General features: G+C 42.3%; 1 protein-coding gene across 3 annotated transcripts in view; it reads left to right on the forward strand.

Moving 5' to 3' along the window:
• The window catches only part of LOC111249614 (uncharacterized), a 46,894-nt gene that overhangs the window by 5,932 nt on the left and 20,727 nt on the right, over positions 1-20,235 (forward strand). For all 3 annotated transcript variants that reach the window (XR_015326440.1, XR_015326441.1, XM_086987137.1), the window contains 2 exons: positions 13,476-13,760; positions 14,353-14,693. Coding sequence is in view for 1 of the 3 variants with exons in the window: in XM_086987137.1 (XP_086843263.1) it covers positions 13,476-13,760; positions 14,353-14,693 (626 nt within the window). In the remaining 2 variants the exon portion in view is untranslated. The remainder of the gene's footprint in view (positions 1-13,475; positions 13,761-14,352; positions 14,694-20,235) is intronic.

Here is a 20,235-nt window from a genome sequence, read left to right on the forward strand (position 1 = left end):
TATATATAGTCATCGTCAATAAGTAGGATTGTCGCTTGATAATGCTCCTTCCACCAAACGTTTGTAAAATTTTAGAAGGCCTAAACCCAAAGTTTGTTCATCATCTTTTAGATTCTCCAAGACGCTTCATTTTTAATACAGTCCTAGATTTTATTGAGTTCGATATTGACTGGTATAGCTGCTTTTAAAGGACAACATGCATTTTTATAAGTGCACTCATTGTATACGTGTGTACGCATTTAAGCAGAAACAATAGACTATTTTTTCCCAACTTCTATCTTAATTCGTTATTAAATCGAGTTTTAAAAGTGTAACCCGCTTCGTTGGCTACAGAGTCTTGACCAGCAGCCTTGCCGTGTTTTATATGCATGAACATATCCATAAAAGAAAAGGGCGATATATATATTTCCGATACGATTATCTATCTTCACTTCGGTGCTGAATTGGAGATCAAATTCTGAGTGGTCTCATGTGCGTACACGATTACCGCTGCCAGGTAGTCAAGTATGACTCATTACGTTTTGTTACGTTTTTCTCCTTCTTTTCATTCAATATACGTTGTGAACAGAATGTTTTTGATTCCCTTAGAAAAACATACCTACATACACATACAAAAGCAAGTATTTGTACTGAGTACGAACATAGCCCTGGCGGCTTACTTCCTCGAAGAAGCTCGAATACAACGAAAAGAACTAGGTTAAGTTGTCTGCTTCGTCCGTGCTTCTGCTTTATATTCCCGTGAGCCAGCCTACAATTCGACTATCGGTATGCCGTCACAAACGTTTCCGTTCGGCCATCGGAGGCAAGGTACGTTTGTCCACGACAGGTCAAGTAGTTGGGTTCGACAGCAACAGCAGCCGGTCACGGCCATGGGCCTTTAATTGGAGCCTTACGTTCGGTTGGCCGCTTCGCCGCCTGGTTCCTGACAGCATTCAAAAGCACCCATAGATTTATTTCTATGCCGCATGTATGTATGCCTAGAGAGAGTCACCAATATTTCGTTGTCAGCATTTGTAACAAACAGAACAAGTGGGTATCGTTAATAGCGAGGCACATCTACAGCAGCAGAAGAGCGACAACGTAAAGCAACGACTAAGAAGATAGGCATCAAATCATCAGTACAGAAAGAAGCTGAAAAGCTACTACTTACTCTAGTTGCACTAGTACTTGTAGTAGTGGTAAATGTACTAATGCTGATGATGGTCTGGGTATCGTTAACAGCAGCAGCAGCAGCAGCAGCAGCAGTAGTATTCGTATCTTTCGTGCGTTTTTTTCCTAAAGAAATAGAGGCTCATAAGAGGGAAAACCGTCCATCTCGAGTAGCGCTACGTGCGCCAGCGACAACGACAGGCAAACACGCAGGAGACAGATCTGTTCACAACACCACTCTGACTATTGCGTTCGTCGTTAATCGTTTGTTGTAGAGGGATCAAGAGAGAACTGAGAGCGGCGGATGTCCGCGTCAGCCGGTCGCTACCGTCAAGCTACCTCGCGCCCATGCCCCCCTGCCCTTCAGCGTCATATCTTCTTTCCCTCGTTGTGCCTCCTGTTCTCGCGCTTCAAATGCAACGTAATTACGATTGTGATGCGGCTGTCGGGGTAGTTTCACTGGTTGTGTTGAAATCGTTGCTGAATTGAACGGAACGTCTGAATTCTGCTGCGACCGACTGTGAGTACGTGCGTATATATGCGCGTCAATAGATGTCATGAGCACCGTTCCCCTCCTAGCAGTTCTTCACGTTCCGAGCTCTAATTGTGCATGTAATGCACAGATAAATATTTTTTCTTTTTTTCCACTTTTTGAGGTCCAAGAAGGCAGGGCTGCTACTAGTAAAGTGAGATGGTAAAGCACAAATGTTTTACGCACCACGTAGTACTAAATAAAAAAAAAAAAAAAACATTTATCAATGGAGAACATCTATCGACGGTGCTTGTGTCCCGAAGAAAAGAGGCAACGCATATTACGGGGGCGAAGGCAAAAAGAAAGGATAAGGAAGGTCATCAAAAAGCAGATAGGCACAAAAATTGCGGTTCAGAATGGAGACAAAAGAGATAACGTCATTTAATCTGGGATAAAAGCGCGCTAAAACGAGGTAGCTCGCAAGGACTGAATGCGTGCAAATAGATATATTCCTTCGTAAGACAATTGACTATCGTCCCCTTATCTCGTTGTAGCTTCAGCGTAATTAAAGGCTGATGTTTGTCGATCCCTAGCATAGATAACAGCAACTTCTTCGCAGTTTCTTAAATCAGTTGAATTTGTTCAATTATTTAACTTTATGAAATGTGCACTTAGTGGCAGGATCTCTTTCTCAATAAGTGCGTACTTATTGATCGTCATAAACTGTTTGTTTTCATCAACTATCGAATCTAGAGGGACCCGTTCAGTATCCTCGGCGCGGCCTGAATTGAAGACGCTGAGACTTTGTTTCAACAGCCTTATACGATACGGGCTTTTGCAAGGTTTTATGACGTTTACGTCGAGCAGAACTCACTAAGGAACTGCTATAGAACAGTTAATTTAAATATGCCCCAGTTGTTTTATATTAGGCTATCTCTTATATATTCTGTCCACTAGAACAACTGGTATGCGTTTTCGTTCCATTCTAACGATTAATAAATATATCACAGAGCTATGCGATGCACGTGTCCTTAAAAATGCATCACAACAAACACCTTTACTATAAGTAGCGTTTGTTAAAGGGGATAAATTGAATTTTAAAAATGATTTTGTTAATTTTGTTTTTATATTCATAATTTTTATAGCCAATTGTTTACAACAAAAACACGGTTGCATTATTGCCGGTGAGAGTTCATCAGCTTCGCTTCGCACAGGAAAGTCCACAACGAGCCACTATGTGAAGAATGAAGACCATTTGAGTCTTCTCTTTGAATCGGAATCATCGATGACTCAATTTTGTGTGGACGTAAAGTTATGCCTTTTTCCCTTATCTGCACAGTTAGTTGAAGGAGACAGTTTGTTGTACGTGTTTCGTGCTGTAAAAAAAAAAATGTACTCAATTATATAACATCTGTTTAAAAATATCGCTACATAATTTGGCTACTTTCTCTAAATGGACAGAGTACGAGACCAAACAGCGTCTAGTGAATAGACTTGTAGCGAGGTGCGAAGTCGTTCGTAAATAGCCACTTAGCTTATTTAAAATTGAAGTTGTCGTGTTTCTCATTGTACCAGCGTGCTATACGTGCATACCTTACAGCCTGCGATAGACCAACATGAGGGGACACGATTATCAATTATCATGAGTAAAAGATCCAATTGATTTTATCGAAAGCACATAAGTAACGGTTGCCAGGGCAAATCTGCTATCTGTGCGGTTTCGTGCGGCTGCGTATCTCTTGGTCTGACGTCCTAGTCATTTAATGGAACCGTTTTGGTCAGAGCACGGTTTGGAGCTTTGTGAATTCCCTGTGATTTGGCCATATAGATCATCATTACAGAATTTTTACGGCGACTCAAGTAGAACCATGCTACAGTTGGCACGTTGCCAAGGCTCAATGAAAGAACATGGGTTAGTGCTGCTTCTACAGATAGTATTCGCTACTGATCTAATGTTAAGTTCTTTTTTTGACGTTGGCACAATTGCCGCTTAATGTGCCACCGTATGAATCGGCCTCAACGACTACCTACTACGAAGAGAAGGTGCTGTTTCCGATTCGCGCTCTATTCGCTTATGTATATCGCCCGTATCAACATGTGTACACCCATGTGTATCACTTTTTTTTCTCAGAAGACAATTTCCTACACCTACCAAGGACAGTTGACACGTGCTTCCGTCATTTTACCAATGATGAGCTCGAGCTATTAACGATGCCAAGCTAGAGAATGCAGGATTCATAATCATCCAACGTCGTCCCACAACCTTCAATCCGGTGACTGGTTACGGCCTGATATTTCTGTTTCGTTGTTGCCCCCCACGCCACCGGCTTAGCCTGCCTAAAAACTTTAACAAACAAGAGCGTGGGCGGCCAGAAAAAGAGATCATCCACATCTTTGCAGTCGTCGTCGGCGAAGGTTCGACAAAGGCTATTCGCCGTCGTCACCGATCTACAGTCAGTCAGATACGTCTAACATGATCACGGAACCACATTGGGCGGTGGAGATATTGTCTGACTCGTATGGTTGCCCGTGTGGCTACTGTGTACAACTTCTTCGGGGCTCTTCTGTCCGCTCCCAACTAAGTTTGTTATCTATATATATTGTGCGACGGCAAGCGAATGGGGGATCTAGTGCTTGATCTGGCTTCTCGTATGGGTGTGCGTATCGAATAATGCGTATCATTTATTTGATTTCCCATCCACCAAAACCACCAGCATCGCCACCCCTACCTCAACATGAATGCGCCCCCCCCGATTCGTCCGCTGGGTTTTGCTTTGCCCTTCGTTTGGCTGCTAACTTTATGGCAGAATGTAACCGACAGCAGCAAAAAGCGCGGCAACCACTGCCACACCATACGATCTCATCATGCCGCCTCTGACGTTCCTTCTGATACTATATCTGATATCATTATCGGTCGTTTTTCACGTTTCGTCTCATCCTGGGATATCATCATCAGCGTTCACTCCTGGACGACAGCCGAGCCAAAGAAAGTATCGCGGTCACCAGCTTGAACAGACGGATTTGTCGTCCACTTTCAGCCCCGTACGCTGGCCACCAACTTGACGCACGCTAAGACATATCACGACCGTACGTAATCTCGTTGTGGTGCAGAACGGTGTCACGATGGGGCTGCAAATGGGTGGTATTCGTACGTGTTATCAGTAGCAGCTCGTCCTTATCTGCTGCTTTTGAGATTTGCTACTGCTGTTGTAGCTGTTCAGTGGCAGTGATATTATTGCTGGGAAGCACGTAAAACCTAATGTTTTTTGCACCAATGAACTCCATGGAGCCGACTTGAATTGCTCGCGAAGTTAATCGCCACCCGCTTGGGCGATTGAAGGAAGTTAATTAAAATGCTTAAACGAATCAAAGATAGTTCGTTGCATGGATACATCAAAAGCAACAGTAAGTTTAGAAGAATAGCCTTTATATATATATGTAAAACGGATTGATAGTTAATTTTCTTATTATAGTAATAATAATTTTATTATCTTTACATGTTTCTAGGAAAATTTTTCACACAGTTCATAGTGCATCCATACGGAGAAGAGGATCAATGCCTCTTTTGGTATGAACGCCCATCGCACGATCTAATCTAAATAAAAGTTATACATACTGACCAAATATATCGTATGTTTATTTAACGAATCTGTACTTCTTCGCACTCATTCGTAAAACACAGTACACGCTTTGCGGGTACGAACAGGACACGGAAGGCCACCGCGTTACCTGACGCTACGTTGGACGGAACAGCTGCATGACAAATTAAATGATATGAAGGTAGATGCACTAGCAAGTTTAACTCATTTAGGTAAAAAGTTACATTCTAGTTTGAGCAATGCTTAGCGCAACTAGCGATCGTCGTGCATCGAAAGGGTATGCCACGAACTCTTTTAAATTCAAACGAAACGACCACATTGCCTAAACAAATTAAAAAGGTGGACACTTTGTTAGTCAGCCATTTGGCCCAGAATAAGAGAAACACTCATAGCGTTGGCCATTGCGCATCTCACTATACAGCGGGCTTTGAAACTCTCCATACCGGTGGCTCGTAGAGGCCAAAATCTCTAGGCTTAATTAAATTGTCTAAAATTTAGAAAATCTAAAATCCTAAAGTAATATGGAAATACTACAAAAAGCATGTATTTTCGTTATTGACGAATGACCGGATCGAGCAAAACCCTTGGCCAAACTATTTGGCTGCACTCTTTCTATAGGTGTTGCTTAAATAATTGTTTATTGTTTGGTTTGATTATTTTTAGTGATATTAAATATTTAGTGTAAACGTTAATTAAGAAACGTAAGTGAAATTTCCGTTCACATCGCTTAGACCCCATTAAATTCCATCTGTCTAATACTATTATTTCATATTTTCTATATGATAGTATATATTGAACTGTATAAACATACTCATCAATTTCAGCCTCCGCTGACGTTGGCTTAATAGGAGAATCTGGCTATTTTTTTTTCCCAGTTCACTAGTCCCCGACAAAGTTGTCCTATGACAATAGTTGTACATCGTAAAGACGACAAGCTAATATATAACACTTTTATCTAAAAGAGTGCTTTTGGACGTATTTTCCGTTTATTTTAACATATTACTTTAACGTTTAAGAAATATGATGTTCGCCTGTGCGTCCGTCTTGCTCGTGTTCGTCCACGAGGACTTAGACGCAGGCCACTTTTAGGCCGGTAACGATGGCTCTATAGAGACCTTAACTTTCGTTCATTGTTTTAGTCACCAAAACTTGTTTTTACTTCTAAAGACAACTGCTAATTTGCACTCGCTCGCTAAAATATAGGGTTGAGTGACCGGTTCATTTTCCAACAGCATATTCTGTGAAAAGAAGAAAATAATCATATATATATATATATATATATATATAATTACCTGTCCATTAATTATCCGAACGAGCGCATAGAAACAAAGTGGCAACAAACAAACAAACAAACAATAAGTAAATAAAGCATTATAAAGATAACACAGTTCTTAAGGTAGGGAAAATAAAATTGAGTTTACTTAATGGCAATGAAATACGATAAAATCTATATTCTATATTTAGGATCTTACCATGCTAGAATCTATATTCATTGTCAGTACCCTCATTCAGTTGACGCATTGACACTTCCGAAATCTCCACGGGATCGATGATCTACAGATATAATATTTGCCTTTGATCCTTCGAAGCATTAGTTATCGCCCTGCGTTAATCAAAATGCCCCCTCGTCACAGCAACATGAATATAATTATAGATATTATATTATAGATAGATTATTATTATTATATTATAGATATTAATGAGCTCCTTTCAGATGTAATTCTGATCGTATCGGTTGGCTTCGGCCCACTGTTAATGAATAGCTTACAGACGATGCTTTCTTTTTTGTGGCTGCTTTATGTGTCAGGAGACCACCAGAACTGTGCCCCCTTCTGCGACACTTAGCAACTCTTAGCAATGAGCTAGGCGGTGCCCCAGTGAAACATAGTTACGCCGACTCAGATGCCCGGTCTGTTGAAATTGTACTGGCCATGGGAAACTATAGTATTATTGTGCTCTGTTATATTCTGTCTCGCAGACAAAGCTGAGATGTGCGAGCGACAGACACGCGATCATTCCCCCTATACACCTATGTACACATGCATATATTCGAACGGGAAGTTGTTTTACTACGTACGTCAGTTGCTACAGCGTATCAGAAGCGGCCAGATGTCACTTCAGTTGCTGAAGCCGCCTTAGGCTCGGGCGAAGCTAAGGCGGTTAGCCTTAGTGCACTCAGGACAAGAGACACACAGAAACGAAGGCAGCATCGACGTATTATAAATACAGTCGTTACATCGTTCTCAGCAGCAATTTCGGCGTCGCCGTGTTAATTGCAGCTTCCGATGAACGGATAGAGGTATCAGCATACGGTGTACGGCCACGACATGCTGTGGAAAACTGTGCTAAAATCTATAGTTGAATCTGTTGGCAGGTTTCTAGGATTTGCCTAGTCAGTTACCTGAAATTTTTCGATATTGAATAAGACTTTTTCTTCGCAGAGAAACGCACTGATATCAACGATGGATAAATATAGTTGCACTCAAAAAAGGAAGAAATCTACAGGATTGAAGACATTCGTGAGAAGCAGCTGGGTGCCAGATAGTTAGCTGTCCTTGCTTGGTTCATCCTGCTATTCGATTCATATTATATAGGTACTACTAATTATATATTATTTTCAACGTTTATGGCTAACCGTCCAGTGATGTTTATAGGATGACGCCGTTCAGTCAAGAAATTTATCAAGAACCGAAAATATGGTTCTGCAATCAATTTCTCAGTGTGGCGGAACGGTAGCTTTACTCCCTATCATTCCAGCAGTTCGAATCCGCCTATAACCAAAAATCATTGAAGGCGGACCGTTCATGGCCTAGGCAATTGAGTTTTCTGATTTGAAAGAAAAAAAAAAGTAAAATACTGACTAAAGGCTCATAAGTGGTTACTTTTGACGTGTCTAAGTTAGGTAGGTCGTCTGTCGAACTCTTGCATGCCTCGTATCTAACCTCAAAATGCAAATATTAACGATTTCCTACTATTGCATCTTGCAGTCCATACTGCAATAATATCCCTGAATATTAGTTTTTAATCGTAAACTAATAACATAAACGAAAATTAATAGGTATCTGAGAGCTTGGAAAATCATCTAGCAATAGCGACAGTTTATTTATTCGAAATAGAGCCCTGAAGTTTTTCGATAACAATAAACAATATTTGTTATCTGCTACGCTGTCGTTATATTGCTAAGTAACCAGCATTGCGGTTAGCAACAATAATCGTGCCATGTTTTGTTAATGCTCTACCGAGAAGTTCCCGATAGATCTTTGATGACGCTGCGAAAACGCTGTCATGACGCTACGCATCGAAAGTTGCTGGAAAGAAAACGTCTCTGATTTTTCTGATACGCAATTCGCCCACTGCAATAAAGTATCGTTGTTGATTAAGTTCAATGAATTGCTTTTACTTATTTGTATTGCGCATTAGCATTGGTGTGTGTTGAGTGTTCAGGCCCAGTTAAATGAAGTCCTACATCCAATTATTTGACGAAGTCATGCTTTCACCCTGCTGGGCTAATACTGGTCTGCACTCATTTTGTGAAACAGCCAACATTTACATATGTCATGGGTGTATATATACCGGAACAATGGTGTATCATTTAGATAAACGTTTCAACGACTGCCTATACGTGCGGCTCAGTTGGCCGTCAAGACAATTTAGTAGCATTTGCCGACCGAGCTAACACGTTGGTTCAGCTGCTTGGATTAAGGTTGCTCGCTCTCAAACAGTCTGCTTCGCGCAGATCACTTCTGCCAGGACAACCAGTAGGACACTGTAACCAGGCCAATCTCAGAAGCAGGCTATGGCTAATGTGGTCTCATCTCATCCTGTCATAAAGGGCTCGCGTTTCATTGTGAAGAGCATTCGCGCGCAAGCTTCTCCAGCTCTAATAACCAGCAGAATTTTTTGGGGATGGAGGGGTGAAGGTAGCAAATTCCCTCCCTACGCATTTTAACGTATCGTGACATCGACATCGCTTGTTGGTCCGTTGGCCGGCAGACGGTGACAGCAGACGTCATCGCCTCATTCACCTCAACTCATTAACAGAGAGCATAAATCACATGCGCCAGGCTCACCAGGTTTAGCTCAACCTGACGAGAATGCTGCAGTCGATGAGAGGTTCAAAGGAGACCCGGAGAGAATGGCAGGAAAAGTGCCGTCAAACTGTTGGCCTGAGACAGGTTGTAAAGGTACATCCTCTTTTAGATGACGCTATGAAACGATCGCAGATATACAGTAATACGCTGGCGTGAATAGAACGCGATCGATTAAGTTCTCCGTAAAAGTAGAGCGGTTCCGCCATCACCAAAGACGGATATCGCTGTTAATACAGGCCGCTATCAAAACGTTTTTTGATGTACTCATATATTACACGTCTGTTTGGTTAACATTTCAAACAGATATAATGGCGTAACACGGGAGGCAATGCGCGTTAAGTTTAACCGTTTTTATTGTCTGTTCTTTTAGAGAAGTGGAAAAAATATGAATCCGCTATGTGAGCATTCTAGATCGCTCGATGCGATGCGCCAAGCTGTTGCGGTCCCCGAACAAACTCACCATAGCAGATGCCTTATGTTCGGACACAACTTGTATCCGCAACGCGTATTGACAGTCGATCAATTACGTAATTGTAATCAAGCTTTATAGCTGAACTTCCAAATGTGTAGAAATAAGTTTATATGATAGATTCGAAATCTTGATTTGACCGGCGAAACTTCAACACCAGTTCTAACAGATTTCCTAAAATGTATACCTAAGAGACCGGATCGACGGATATCTTAAGAGCAAATGATCTGTGTTGTCATTTACGTGGTCGCTCCTACTGCTGAAGACTGCACGTTCTAAAATTTGTTTTCACACAATTTACTCTTATTATTATTACCATGATCACATTTGGTTCGTTAATAATAGGCGCTGTTAACGTTGCCATGGCTATCCCTGCCCTTCTCGTCTCTTTCGCGATCTACTATATCATTTACATTGCCTGACTCCAAATTGGCAGTTTTCTACAAATTTAAGAGAACGATCTGCTTTTTTTTTTCATTTGCTGTCGCTCTTTTCTCTGGCGCCGCGTACCAGTCGCGTTGCTTTGACCCTGTCGAATATAGATTGTGGAATCTCTGTTTGCTATTTCTGTAGCTTGTGGTCCGTTCTCCGGCCGCAGGAAGCCTTCACAATGGCGAGCACCGTTTTTTTGCTCGCTTGTCGCTGCACTAAGTAAAACTCATAGCAAAAGTGTCAACAGTTGCATAGGCCCGCTACGGTATGAAACAACGGCCCCATTCCCGGATCCATGTCAACGCGCTGTTCCAAAATAGGCTCTCGTGCCTAGCTGGCCCCCACCGATGCGAGTCGCAATCCGTATGAATATCTCCATTACATCGCTATGGCAGTTTGCAATTACACAACAAAGTGACAACACCAAATATTGAATACACTTCAATACTGAACAATGCTGACGTCAATAGTAACAGTTACGAGGTCTTTTGGCTGGCTTCATACGTTCATATGCGAGCATTGCGGGTAAGTAACGTTTGACGAAGTGCTACGTGAAGATAAATTATGGCCAGGCGTACCGCTTCTGCGATGGGCGGACAACTCGAATGGCAAAATTACGGACGAAAACTCTTATCATAAACTGACCTTGAGTCTTCTACAGGCTTTGTTAGCTAACTCAGGGCTCACAGGCCAGCATAGGCTCTCAACACTTTATAGTATTAGCCCATTCCAAAGCGTTACAATCATCTAAGTGGTAGATTGTCCTTTAACTGGAAGGCAAAATCACGCCCGATTCAAAGCAAAGTTTTTCATCTTATTCTATTACAATGTTATTAAGAGCACTTGCTCCATGAGGTTGTTAGTTACGATTTCTCCAATGCAAATTTTCGGTGACTGTCTGAGCTGAAAGCTAAAAATAATTAACGTTATCTTTATATATTTACGCAATTAGTCAAATCGTATATATTACTGGCTATTCCCTTAATGATATAGATGATGCTGACTTTACGGGAATCGTACTCTTCTGACGTTGTGCGATCTTTCCTAGACATTCGCAGACTGTCTTATCAAAGCCACACCTATCGTTGGACGTCCGAGAAGTCTTCTACGAAATTACCAGTGTCAGATAGTTCCACGCTGCGGGTTGTCTAGAAAACTAGTTAAGCATTACTTCTTATTTGTCATTGCCATCGGCAGCGGTCGTCCGTCGACTTGAACGGCGCTCCGTGATAAGCCCTATTGTAAGATGTTCATTGTATCAGATCTGGACAATTAAATAATCCGTGGGCTGGCACGAGCCAGAGATACAACCTACAGCCGTGTGAATTCGCTCAGGAGCTAGAGTATTTCATAACGTCCCGATAGCCCAACAAAATGTTGCTTTTATGATTCTAATCTAATGGTATGAACGCTGTACTGCCTTATTTTTTTGTTTTTCTGGCCATTTTGAAGCCTTTTTTTGGCCATTCTGGCTTTGGCGGATCTACGATAATGCTTAAATTTATCATAGCGGTATACATCCGCTTAACATCGGTGGCAAGGACCTGTTTTTTTTTTTGCTAAACTGCACTCTAAGAGGTGTTCGATGCGTTTCTCGTTAGACGTTCATAAACGCTGGGAGAGCAGAGACCGCGAAACTAGGATGATGATATCTTTGTTTGTTTGTTTGTTTGTTTGTTGGTTGGTTGGTTGAATTAAAACACTTTCATCATCGTCTATCTCACGAAGATGTAAATAGATCTCCTAGAAATAATCAGCTTTACACCGGTACAAAAATTTATATGGACTTTTCGTCAAGCTCTTATAATCAGTAGTTTTAATGCAACACTCAGGGCTAGGTTTTACCGAGCAGTCCGCCGTCGAACGGAACATTTTCGCAGTTATTCTGTCTTTGTCTTTCGGTAACATGTGATGGACACGTCTGCAACAAATAGCGACACGTTTTTGCATCCATTCCGCCGAACCTCCCAAGGCTTGAATCGATTTTTAAATAAATTTGTTCCTGAAAATTCACACAACTAGCTACCGTAGCACCGTGTCTTGGCGAGACATTGTAAAAACGGTAAAAAAAAACTACAGGCCGAAAAAAAGATGCACTAATTTACTAAGTGTTATTGCATCGTGTAATGTAGACCTAATTTTTGAGCAATCCAATTTAAAATGTTTGTGTTAAAACGATGACTGAACATGGCACAGAACAAGAAGTTTCGAAATCAGGTAGATCAATGTTGCCAGTAATTCCAAGAAGATGCCCCTACCAAGATCAAAACTTGGTAACTAAATACCATGGCGCGTATAGAAATCATGTTTTTCCATCGAGCCGCACTCCGTTGTGTGTCAGACTAAATAATGAGTTATTAACAGCAAAAACTATGCATTTCGCCCCTCAACATGTTCAGGCCGCATGCCATACTCCACGTGAATCGTCAATAACGTTGGCGACCTCATACAGATGTGACCCCAAAAAAATGTACTCGTCACCATAACCTTCATTGCCAGCCAGAATAACTCAAACGTAGGGAAATGGCCTGCACTGTTAGGCCGCATAAACGTGAAATTCTGATCTATGTGAAATCATAGTGCGTTCACGATAGCGGTCACGTCGAAATTATCTAGCGGACATCCCTTGGACTTCAACCCGCCCTCTCGAGCAGTGATTAGGAGCTACGCGATGAGTTTTATTGATGGAGCGGCTGTCGCCCACCGAGAAATGGTCGGCATTACTGGTGCCTAATCCGTAACAGTGGTTGTGGCTGGCGTGGTGGCCTATGTTAGAGCGTTATGTGACCCGCCACAGCTCGTCATTTCGTCGTCTCTTTTACTCACAGCGCCTGTCGTTCTCATCATCAACTCCATATTATTATTCTATAGATTATAGGTTCCTAACCTGTGCCAATTAGAAATGTGGCCGCACGACGGCGTTTCAAAGTCTTTTTTTTGTTGTCGGGAAAATCTTGTTGAAGCCTCAGCCCATAAGAACACGTCAGGCAGTAAATCGAGATTACCCGCTGCTTTTAGATGTTGTTATCTGAAAGCTACGGTTCTTATGTAAGCTATTCTATGACCAAGTGCACCTTTTCATTCGGATTCACAGGAGAAAGTAGGGTGCAGTGTGTATAAGCTTTCCGTGCTTTTGTATATTAGCTCGTTAGAACAGACTGTAAATGTTAGCATATTGTTTGTCACGCATGATAGAAGACCTTCATGACAACGCTTGTTGGGTCAAATCATTTCGGCTAACCAGCAGTTATCTTACGTTTTAGGCAAATTCATTGCACATTCGAGGCAGAGCGGCGTCGTGTTCATCGTCACCCGCTGGCTCAACAGGATCGCCTCCACCCCCTCCAACCTTATCTCGGTGTGTTCCTGCGGATTCCGGCGGTGAAGGTAGTACGACTAACCCTGCGAGTGGGGGGGCGTCTTCCAGCCCATTGGGGTCTCCGTATGAGGTGGCGCATCTTCATCAGGGGGGTAGTGGCAGTTTCAGTCCAGTTGCCGGCTCCCTTTATCATCCAACGCATCGATCGGCAGTTACCGCCGCGTCCGCTGTAAGTTAACTGGACAAACGGGCAAGAATAGATTACGACAACTATCTCCACAGTCATCGCCATATATACATATAGCACCCTAGAACAAGATGTCCGAATCGTGCTCTGCTCGAAGTGTTCAAGGTAACAAAGTGTTACGAGAGAAATCCGAACTATCCCAGAACCGATCACATTTTGAAGCCTTGCATAAGAGAAATTCGTATTCTGGACAGGTTTCAAGGCCACGGGAAGAGTTCCCACTTTACCTTCCAGCTCCTGTCACGTTTAGCTTACAGACCGTATCAGCAAAGGTGTATTTTCATAAAAGAACCAATGTTCCACAGCAACGTTTGCTTATGCTACTAAGTTCAACTATAATGGTTACTAGGTGTTAGACGTGAGCTTTTCTAAATGAATCATATGCTTTATTTAAAAGAAATGTTTGCACCTGTTTTTTTTTTATTGAAGTCGATTAGTTGTAGCGCAAATTATGCCGTTGGAGACGAAGCTACATTTCCAGGCATGCTTTAAAGGCTCAGTCACTAAATACAATGACTGATGTCTATCTAATTCTGAAACTCGCGTCATCGCTGATCCGCGTACGAAATTTCAGATGAACGGTCTTTATGGGGGAGGCAGTTGTGGCGGCGGGGGATCCGACGGCAGTGGCTGCTATCCCGAGGTGGTAAGGGGTGTGTCCATGCCTACTGCTGGGGCAGCAATGCCTCCCGGAATGGGGGCTGCAGCAGCTGCGGCCGCAGGCTTATACAGTGGCTGTCCGCCTGGCGTCGGCATGGGAGCGTGGACGAACCCCGCGGGTTGTGGGGGAGTGATACCGCCTGCAACAGCCGGACCACATCCACATCCCTGTTCACATCACCCATATGATCATTCGGCAGTAAGTAGTCTGGCCGCAGCGTATGCAACGACACCGTACGGAACAGCGGCGGACAGGTACGTGTAAAACAGTACTGAAAGAAAAAAATATAAATCTCAATTTCGTTCAAAAAGACTATTTCACGGAGGTTCCCTTATTTCTCAGGGGAAAACGTTTTTAGATAGGACTGTTGTTGACCAGATTGAAAACATCTACATGTGGGGATATGACCTTTGTCCTACTTTATGGGGAAGCAGTGTTCGGACAGATTTAGGTAAGGGGCATTTTTGCCAAGGCAATGTCGAAGCGGCATTTCAAGTATCCTTGAAAATAGACTCTCTTAGAATAGTGCTTTAAATACAAAGACGCGAGAATCAATACAATGCGATACTATAACATGGATCATGTTATAATTTTCTGATGTAAGGTCGCATTTTTTTTGAACCGTAGTACTAGGATCTTGCTTGGTGATACATGAATAGAAGGTACTCGCAAAGAATGATCTTTTTTTAGCTAGACCACTAGTCTGAGTTTGATTAGCCCTAGAGCATTCGTGTAAGGTCCGGATCTTCCGCGGCGCAGTACAAGGCTGGGTTTTCGTTCAAAAAGTAATTAGTCTCATTATTTTATTTTAGGAGTATGTCTAAATGGGCCGAATTTTTTGCATGGTTTATTAACACGAACGTAATAACAACAGTGTATCGTATAAACATAATTACTTGACAAACAAACATAGTAAAATGCGTAATTGGGCTCCATTTTATCGAGTGCACTCTAGCAGTGTGGTAGAGCAGACAACGGGGGGGGGGGGGGGATGAAGAGGGTTTCCATTTATTTGGCTGCACCACCACATCACTGTCCGCCGTCCGCTGTTCCTCGTGCCGCCTTTCAAACGAAGTCTCAGGGGGGCCCTCAAATCAGACAATAAACATCGTTTCCAGCCCCCGCACCCGCCGACGAGAGTTTTTCTCTCTGTCATTCTCTGAATTCTCCCCCTATGGCCCCGTATTTCGCTAGTCCCATCTATCTGCCCAACTCTGCAATGCTGCGTATAGGATGCGATGTCGAACGAATGACTGGATACATTTGGAGTACGGATGACAAGGACAGACGGAAGTAGGAGAACCAAGCACATTTTCTATTGGTGTATCTATATAGGACACCGCTGAAGTCAACATTGGCTTGCATGCGTGCCCAACGATCCCAACCAGTTCTTCAGTGATCGTTTACACAGCAGTGAGCATCACGCCCGGCGGTTCTGTCTGCTTTGTTCTCTCTACAGGCTTCGGGCGGCAGCCGAATGCTCGTATGTGTGTCTATCTTTGTATGTACGGATAGAACAGTACGCATGGGTGCTACTGGTATACGAAGCCGTATTGCAACAGAGTTGAACAGCGACCTGCGCAGATGTAGGAATTAAGTGAGGATCGAAAAAAGAAGGAACACCCTGAACACCGCATGTCTATCTGTCCCTTGTCTATTTGTCAGTCACACTGTGTCTCTCTAATAAAAAACGAGCGGCCGCTATTTCCTATTCTGTTCCACTTGAATCGCTCTCGTAAGCGAACTGTCAACGAAGAGATGCTGTCCGAGTGTACACGCTGTATCTATATACCAGGCTTTTAGTACGCCAAAGGACGGCTGATATTTTCGCCTCTCCTCTCCTCTGACCCTCCTCTGTAAGCCAACTTTTTTCTTTGTTTATGAAACGATACGAGGACTCTTTGAGACTGTTTCCGAAAATGACAAGTAAAGCAAAGCGGGCCGTATGCAAAGCAGGGTGCCTAGCAGATGCTGAAGGGTATCGAGTCATCTGTGAAACGCGTTATGTTGTATGTATCAATTCACCTGTCAAATGTAATGATAAGCATGGCAGCGGCTTATAATTGTTCTCGTATTGCAACAACAATATGCTGGACGTAGTAAACATCATTCTACGCGCCTCTAGGGTCTCTAGACAGTTAAGGTACTGAAACGTAACACGCCATATAAAAATGATTAAAAAAAAATTAACGAAAAGTTCAGATACAAAATTAGAAAAAAACAAAAAAAACAAATATGCGCTACTAGTTTTCTATATAATGAATTCCCGAAAACAGAGGCATAATTGCTGGCCATCATAGAGAAAATATTAACAACGTCTAATTTCCGTATTGATTCTCAGTGAGAGATTAGCGTTGTCAAACGGGAGTGGCGCTCGAACGTCCTGTGCACCTATATCCTGCGCGCCCTCATATAAAACCGCGCTTAATATGTTGCAGTGACGAACGCAGTGGTGTCAACACGATCACAACCAAAGACAAGTTCCTGCGTGACATCTTCCAATGCCCCTGGCTTCATTCGTTCGTGATATACTAACGGCTAGAGCGAAGTTCAACTTTTTCTTGATTTAATTTTTTCAAGTTAAATGCTATCATCTGTCTAGATGGATAATCGAGGCGATCGTTTCATCTCGTAGGTCGTTGGTGTTCTGTGCAGTGTTCGAAATAGCGTGTAATCATAACTTTCAATGCTTAAGAAGTAAGTTTCTATGAATACTCTACGATGTAATAACGGTTAATCAGCAGTTATCAAACAAATCACAAAAGCAGACTACACTTATTTCAAAGTCGGCTCATTGATCTGAGTTAACATTAGAATGAGCATATAAACATAGAGGCATGTCTACTAATAGAAAAGAAAAAGGAACGACGCTCGAACAGTGGCACACCCTATCATCATCAGAACAAATTAATGACAATACATCCTCTGACGCAGGTGTAGAAGTCCGAAGTGTCGGCCATCATTTATCTCCTTCTCGAAAGAAACGCCTCTTTCTAACATAAAAATGCATCAAACTTTCGCCATTTATACATATGTATACACATTACGTTGTAATGGCCGATGGGCTGTAGCGCAGCGATTAGTCCTCTTACGATTCGTTCATAGAGTACCTCTGACAATGAGAGAACTTCAGTTATGACTAGCGAATTTCATTGGCATCGTATCTGCAACTAAAACGCCACTGTTCAAGTACCTGTCGCACTCGAAACGCGCTACTTAATATACTTGCCTTCAGCTTCTCGTTCAAGCTGGCGGCAGATTTTTACCTGTGCACAGATCCCCAATGTTATCTGTGTGCTGAACGAACAACTGCATACCCACGAACGAGACACAATCAACAAGTAACCCTTATTTATCCCTATTTTCAACCATTTCCGATAATATTATTGAATGAAGTTTTTTTGCCCCTTCGAAGAATAATCGAATTAATGAACCTCATTATTATACAGTGAATGAAGCTGTAACACAATACTGTGTCGTTGAGCGGCCTACACAGCAAGTACCTGTAGGAGCAGGCAGGCCGTCGTAGGTAGCAGGTGACCTTAAAGCTGTTTCCGCTCTGGCCGAGAAAGTTCCAGTTGCAAGGGTGCGAACAAGATCCAGCATTACATGAAACTGTTTTTCTCGCTTTATTTAGATCACAGTCCTTCACTGATTCCCTCCCTGTCTTAATATGTAATGCAGTTACATGTGTGGGAGCTTATCATCGTTTCCGATTTGCAATTCCGTGCTTTTGAAGTCTATTCAGTGCATGAGGAATCGAACGGAACATCTTTATTGAATAGAGAAAACAGCGCCAACAATATACGAAAGGCTTATTGAATCAGTCAGCATAACCCTTATCTTTGTTGTTGTCCGTCATAAAAACTAAAGGTAAGCTTACGCTTCCTAAAAATAGAGATGTTGCAACTATTAGGAATTGTATTGGTAACCGCAATCGCGATAAAAAGCTTCATAAATCTTAATTGTTTCACGCACCGATTATTCAAAGGATGCCGCGCTATTTCGGAATAGCAATGGGTAAGCCAAAAAAATCTATCAGAAACATTTAAATAGCGTGCCCTCCGCTCCTTGTTGCAATATTTTTCCGTATTTCCTCCCACTTAAACGTTAGCTACGATTTATATATATATATATATATAATAGGCAAATTCAACCTTCCTCTGTAGCCGTGAGGGACATCCAGTCTATAATGCAGTTGTCAAACGTATTGCAAGCGTTATATTATAACTACTGGGTTTTTAACGAACTCAATTATGTGTGCGGTATTAGCTTCAATAGCTTCACCGTCTTTACCGCTTCGGGGGCGGGGAGAATCTACAAGCTTTCCGGCTCGACAGATAAACTAAACTATATTAACGACAGCCCAATCCCCTATAGAAGCAGTTCGATAAGCCGTTTGAGGAACAATGTGTAGTTAGTTGCTCACGTACACACAGTCGAGCTATTTACGGATCCCGGTGTAGAAAAATCATGGCTAAAATCTGCATAGATTATTAAAATAGACGAAAATGGTTAGGGTAACAGATAATCCAAAGGGCGGGATATTCGACTTGAGATATACTTGTATATATGTTTCTTAGCAACCCTGCTGAATCATCGCCCTACCACGGACATAAATGACGAATGAGACGTTCTCACGAAACGGAAACGAATCACTACTGTTAGGCTGCTCGTTGACTGCTGCCACTGCTGAAGTCAATTTCATGCTTTGGTTTGTTTCGAAGCCGGCGAACGTATCATACAATGACGCTCCGCTATATTTCGTGTATAGTAGAACTTTGCAAACGTTCGTTTCGCTCAGATAGCAGTTCGAGAAAGGCTGAGTCATATCAATGGACGTTAGTAAGCAGGCCTTCAGGCCGGATCACTGTGCTTGTACCTATGAATAAACACGGCGATATTGAATATTTGTATCAGTTGATAGCAATATGGCAAATCACACATTACGGCCAATATTGATTTGCGTTGTTAGGAGTTTCCCTCCAAGTGTCTGAGTTTCGAATACCTTAGTGGAAGACCTACTGTTGACTAACATTACCGACAGATGCTATACATTAAACTGCTGCGAGAAGCCAAAAAAAACATATATTATATTATGGCCACTTGATTCTGTACGTGTTTCGCAAGCTCGCATGAGGGAGATTCAGCCGGACTCGTTACTGCCTGCTGCTCTCGGAAGCAGTGGTGGTGTTATCGATATAACTCTATTGGCCTGATCAATTGGTCTGAATAGTTGCTATCGAGAGAACATTTTCCTTATGTTTGTCTTCGCAGTTGACCCTGGCAAGTTTTTCGCAGCTGTCATTGCTCGCTAACTTGCTTCTAAATTGAGAGGCACGTATCTACCTATGTAGGTGTAACTCTGTGCAGTGCCTCTGCCATCAAGGCAGTTCTAATGTTAACTTGATTCTTTCTCCTTTGATTCTTATGGCAGAGCGTTCGACCGTCTCTTTGCGAAAAGTCACATATCTATCAGCATATCGTGAAATGCTATCGAAGTTTCGACCAGTAGTTGCGCTACCATTGCGGGTTCTCATGCTGCCGTCGCCACTGTTTGTTCTGATCTGGGAGATATCGATTTTATCTGAAAGATCTCAATTGATGCTAGTCGATTGTGATTAATGATTTTTTAGTAAAGAAGTTATCCTGTGGATGTGTGCTATTGGAAAGCAATGGCTCGGGAGGACTATCGAGGCCTGTATTGTAAATAAAGTGTTAAATTATGAAGTAGTTCGTACGGAAAGTCTATCTTTTTCTGCAGAAAAAAAGCTGATCTGTTGGGTAAACAATGCA

The sequence above is a fragment of the Varroa destructor genome, unplaced genomic scaffold (genome assembly GCF_002443255.2).
Source record: "Varroa destructor unplaced genomic scaffold, Vdes_3.0 BEIS01000004.1, whole genome shotgun sequence".
NCBI classification, from domain to species: Eukaryota; Metazoa; Arthropoda; class Arachnida; order Mesostigmata; family Varroidae; genus Varroa; species Varroa destructor.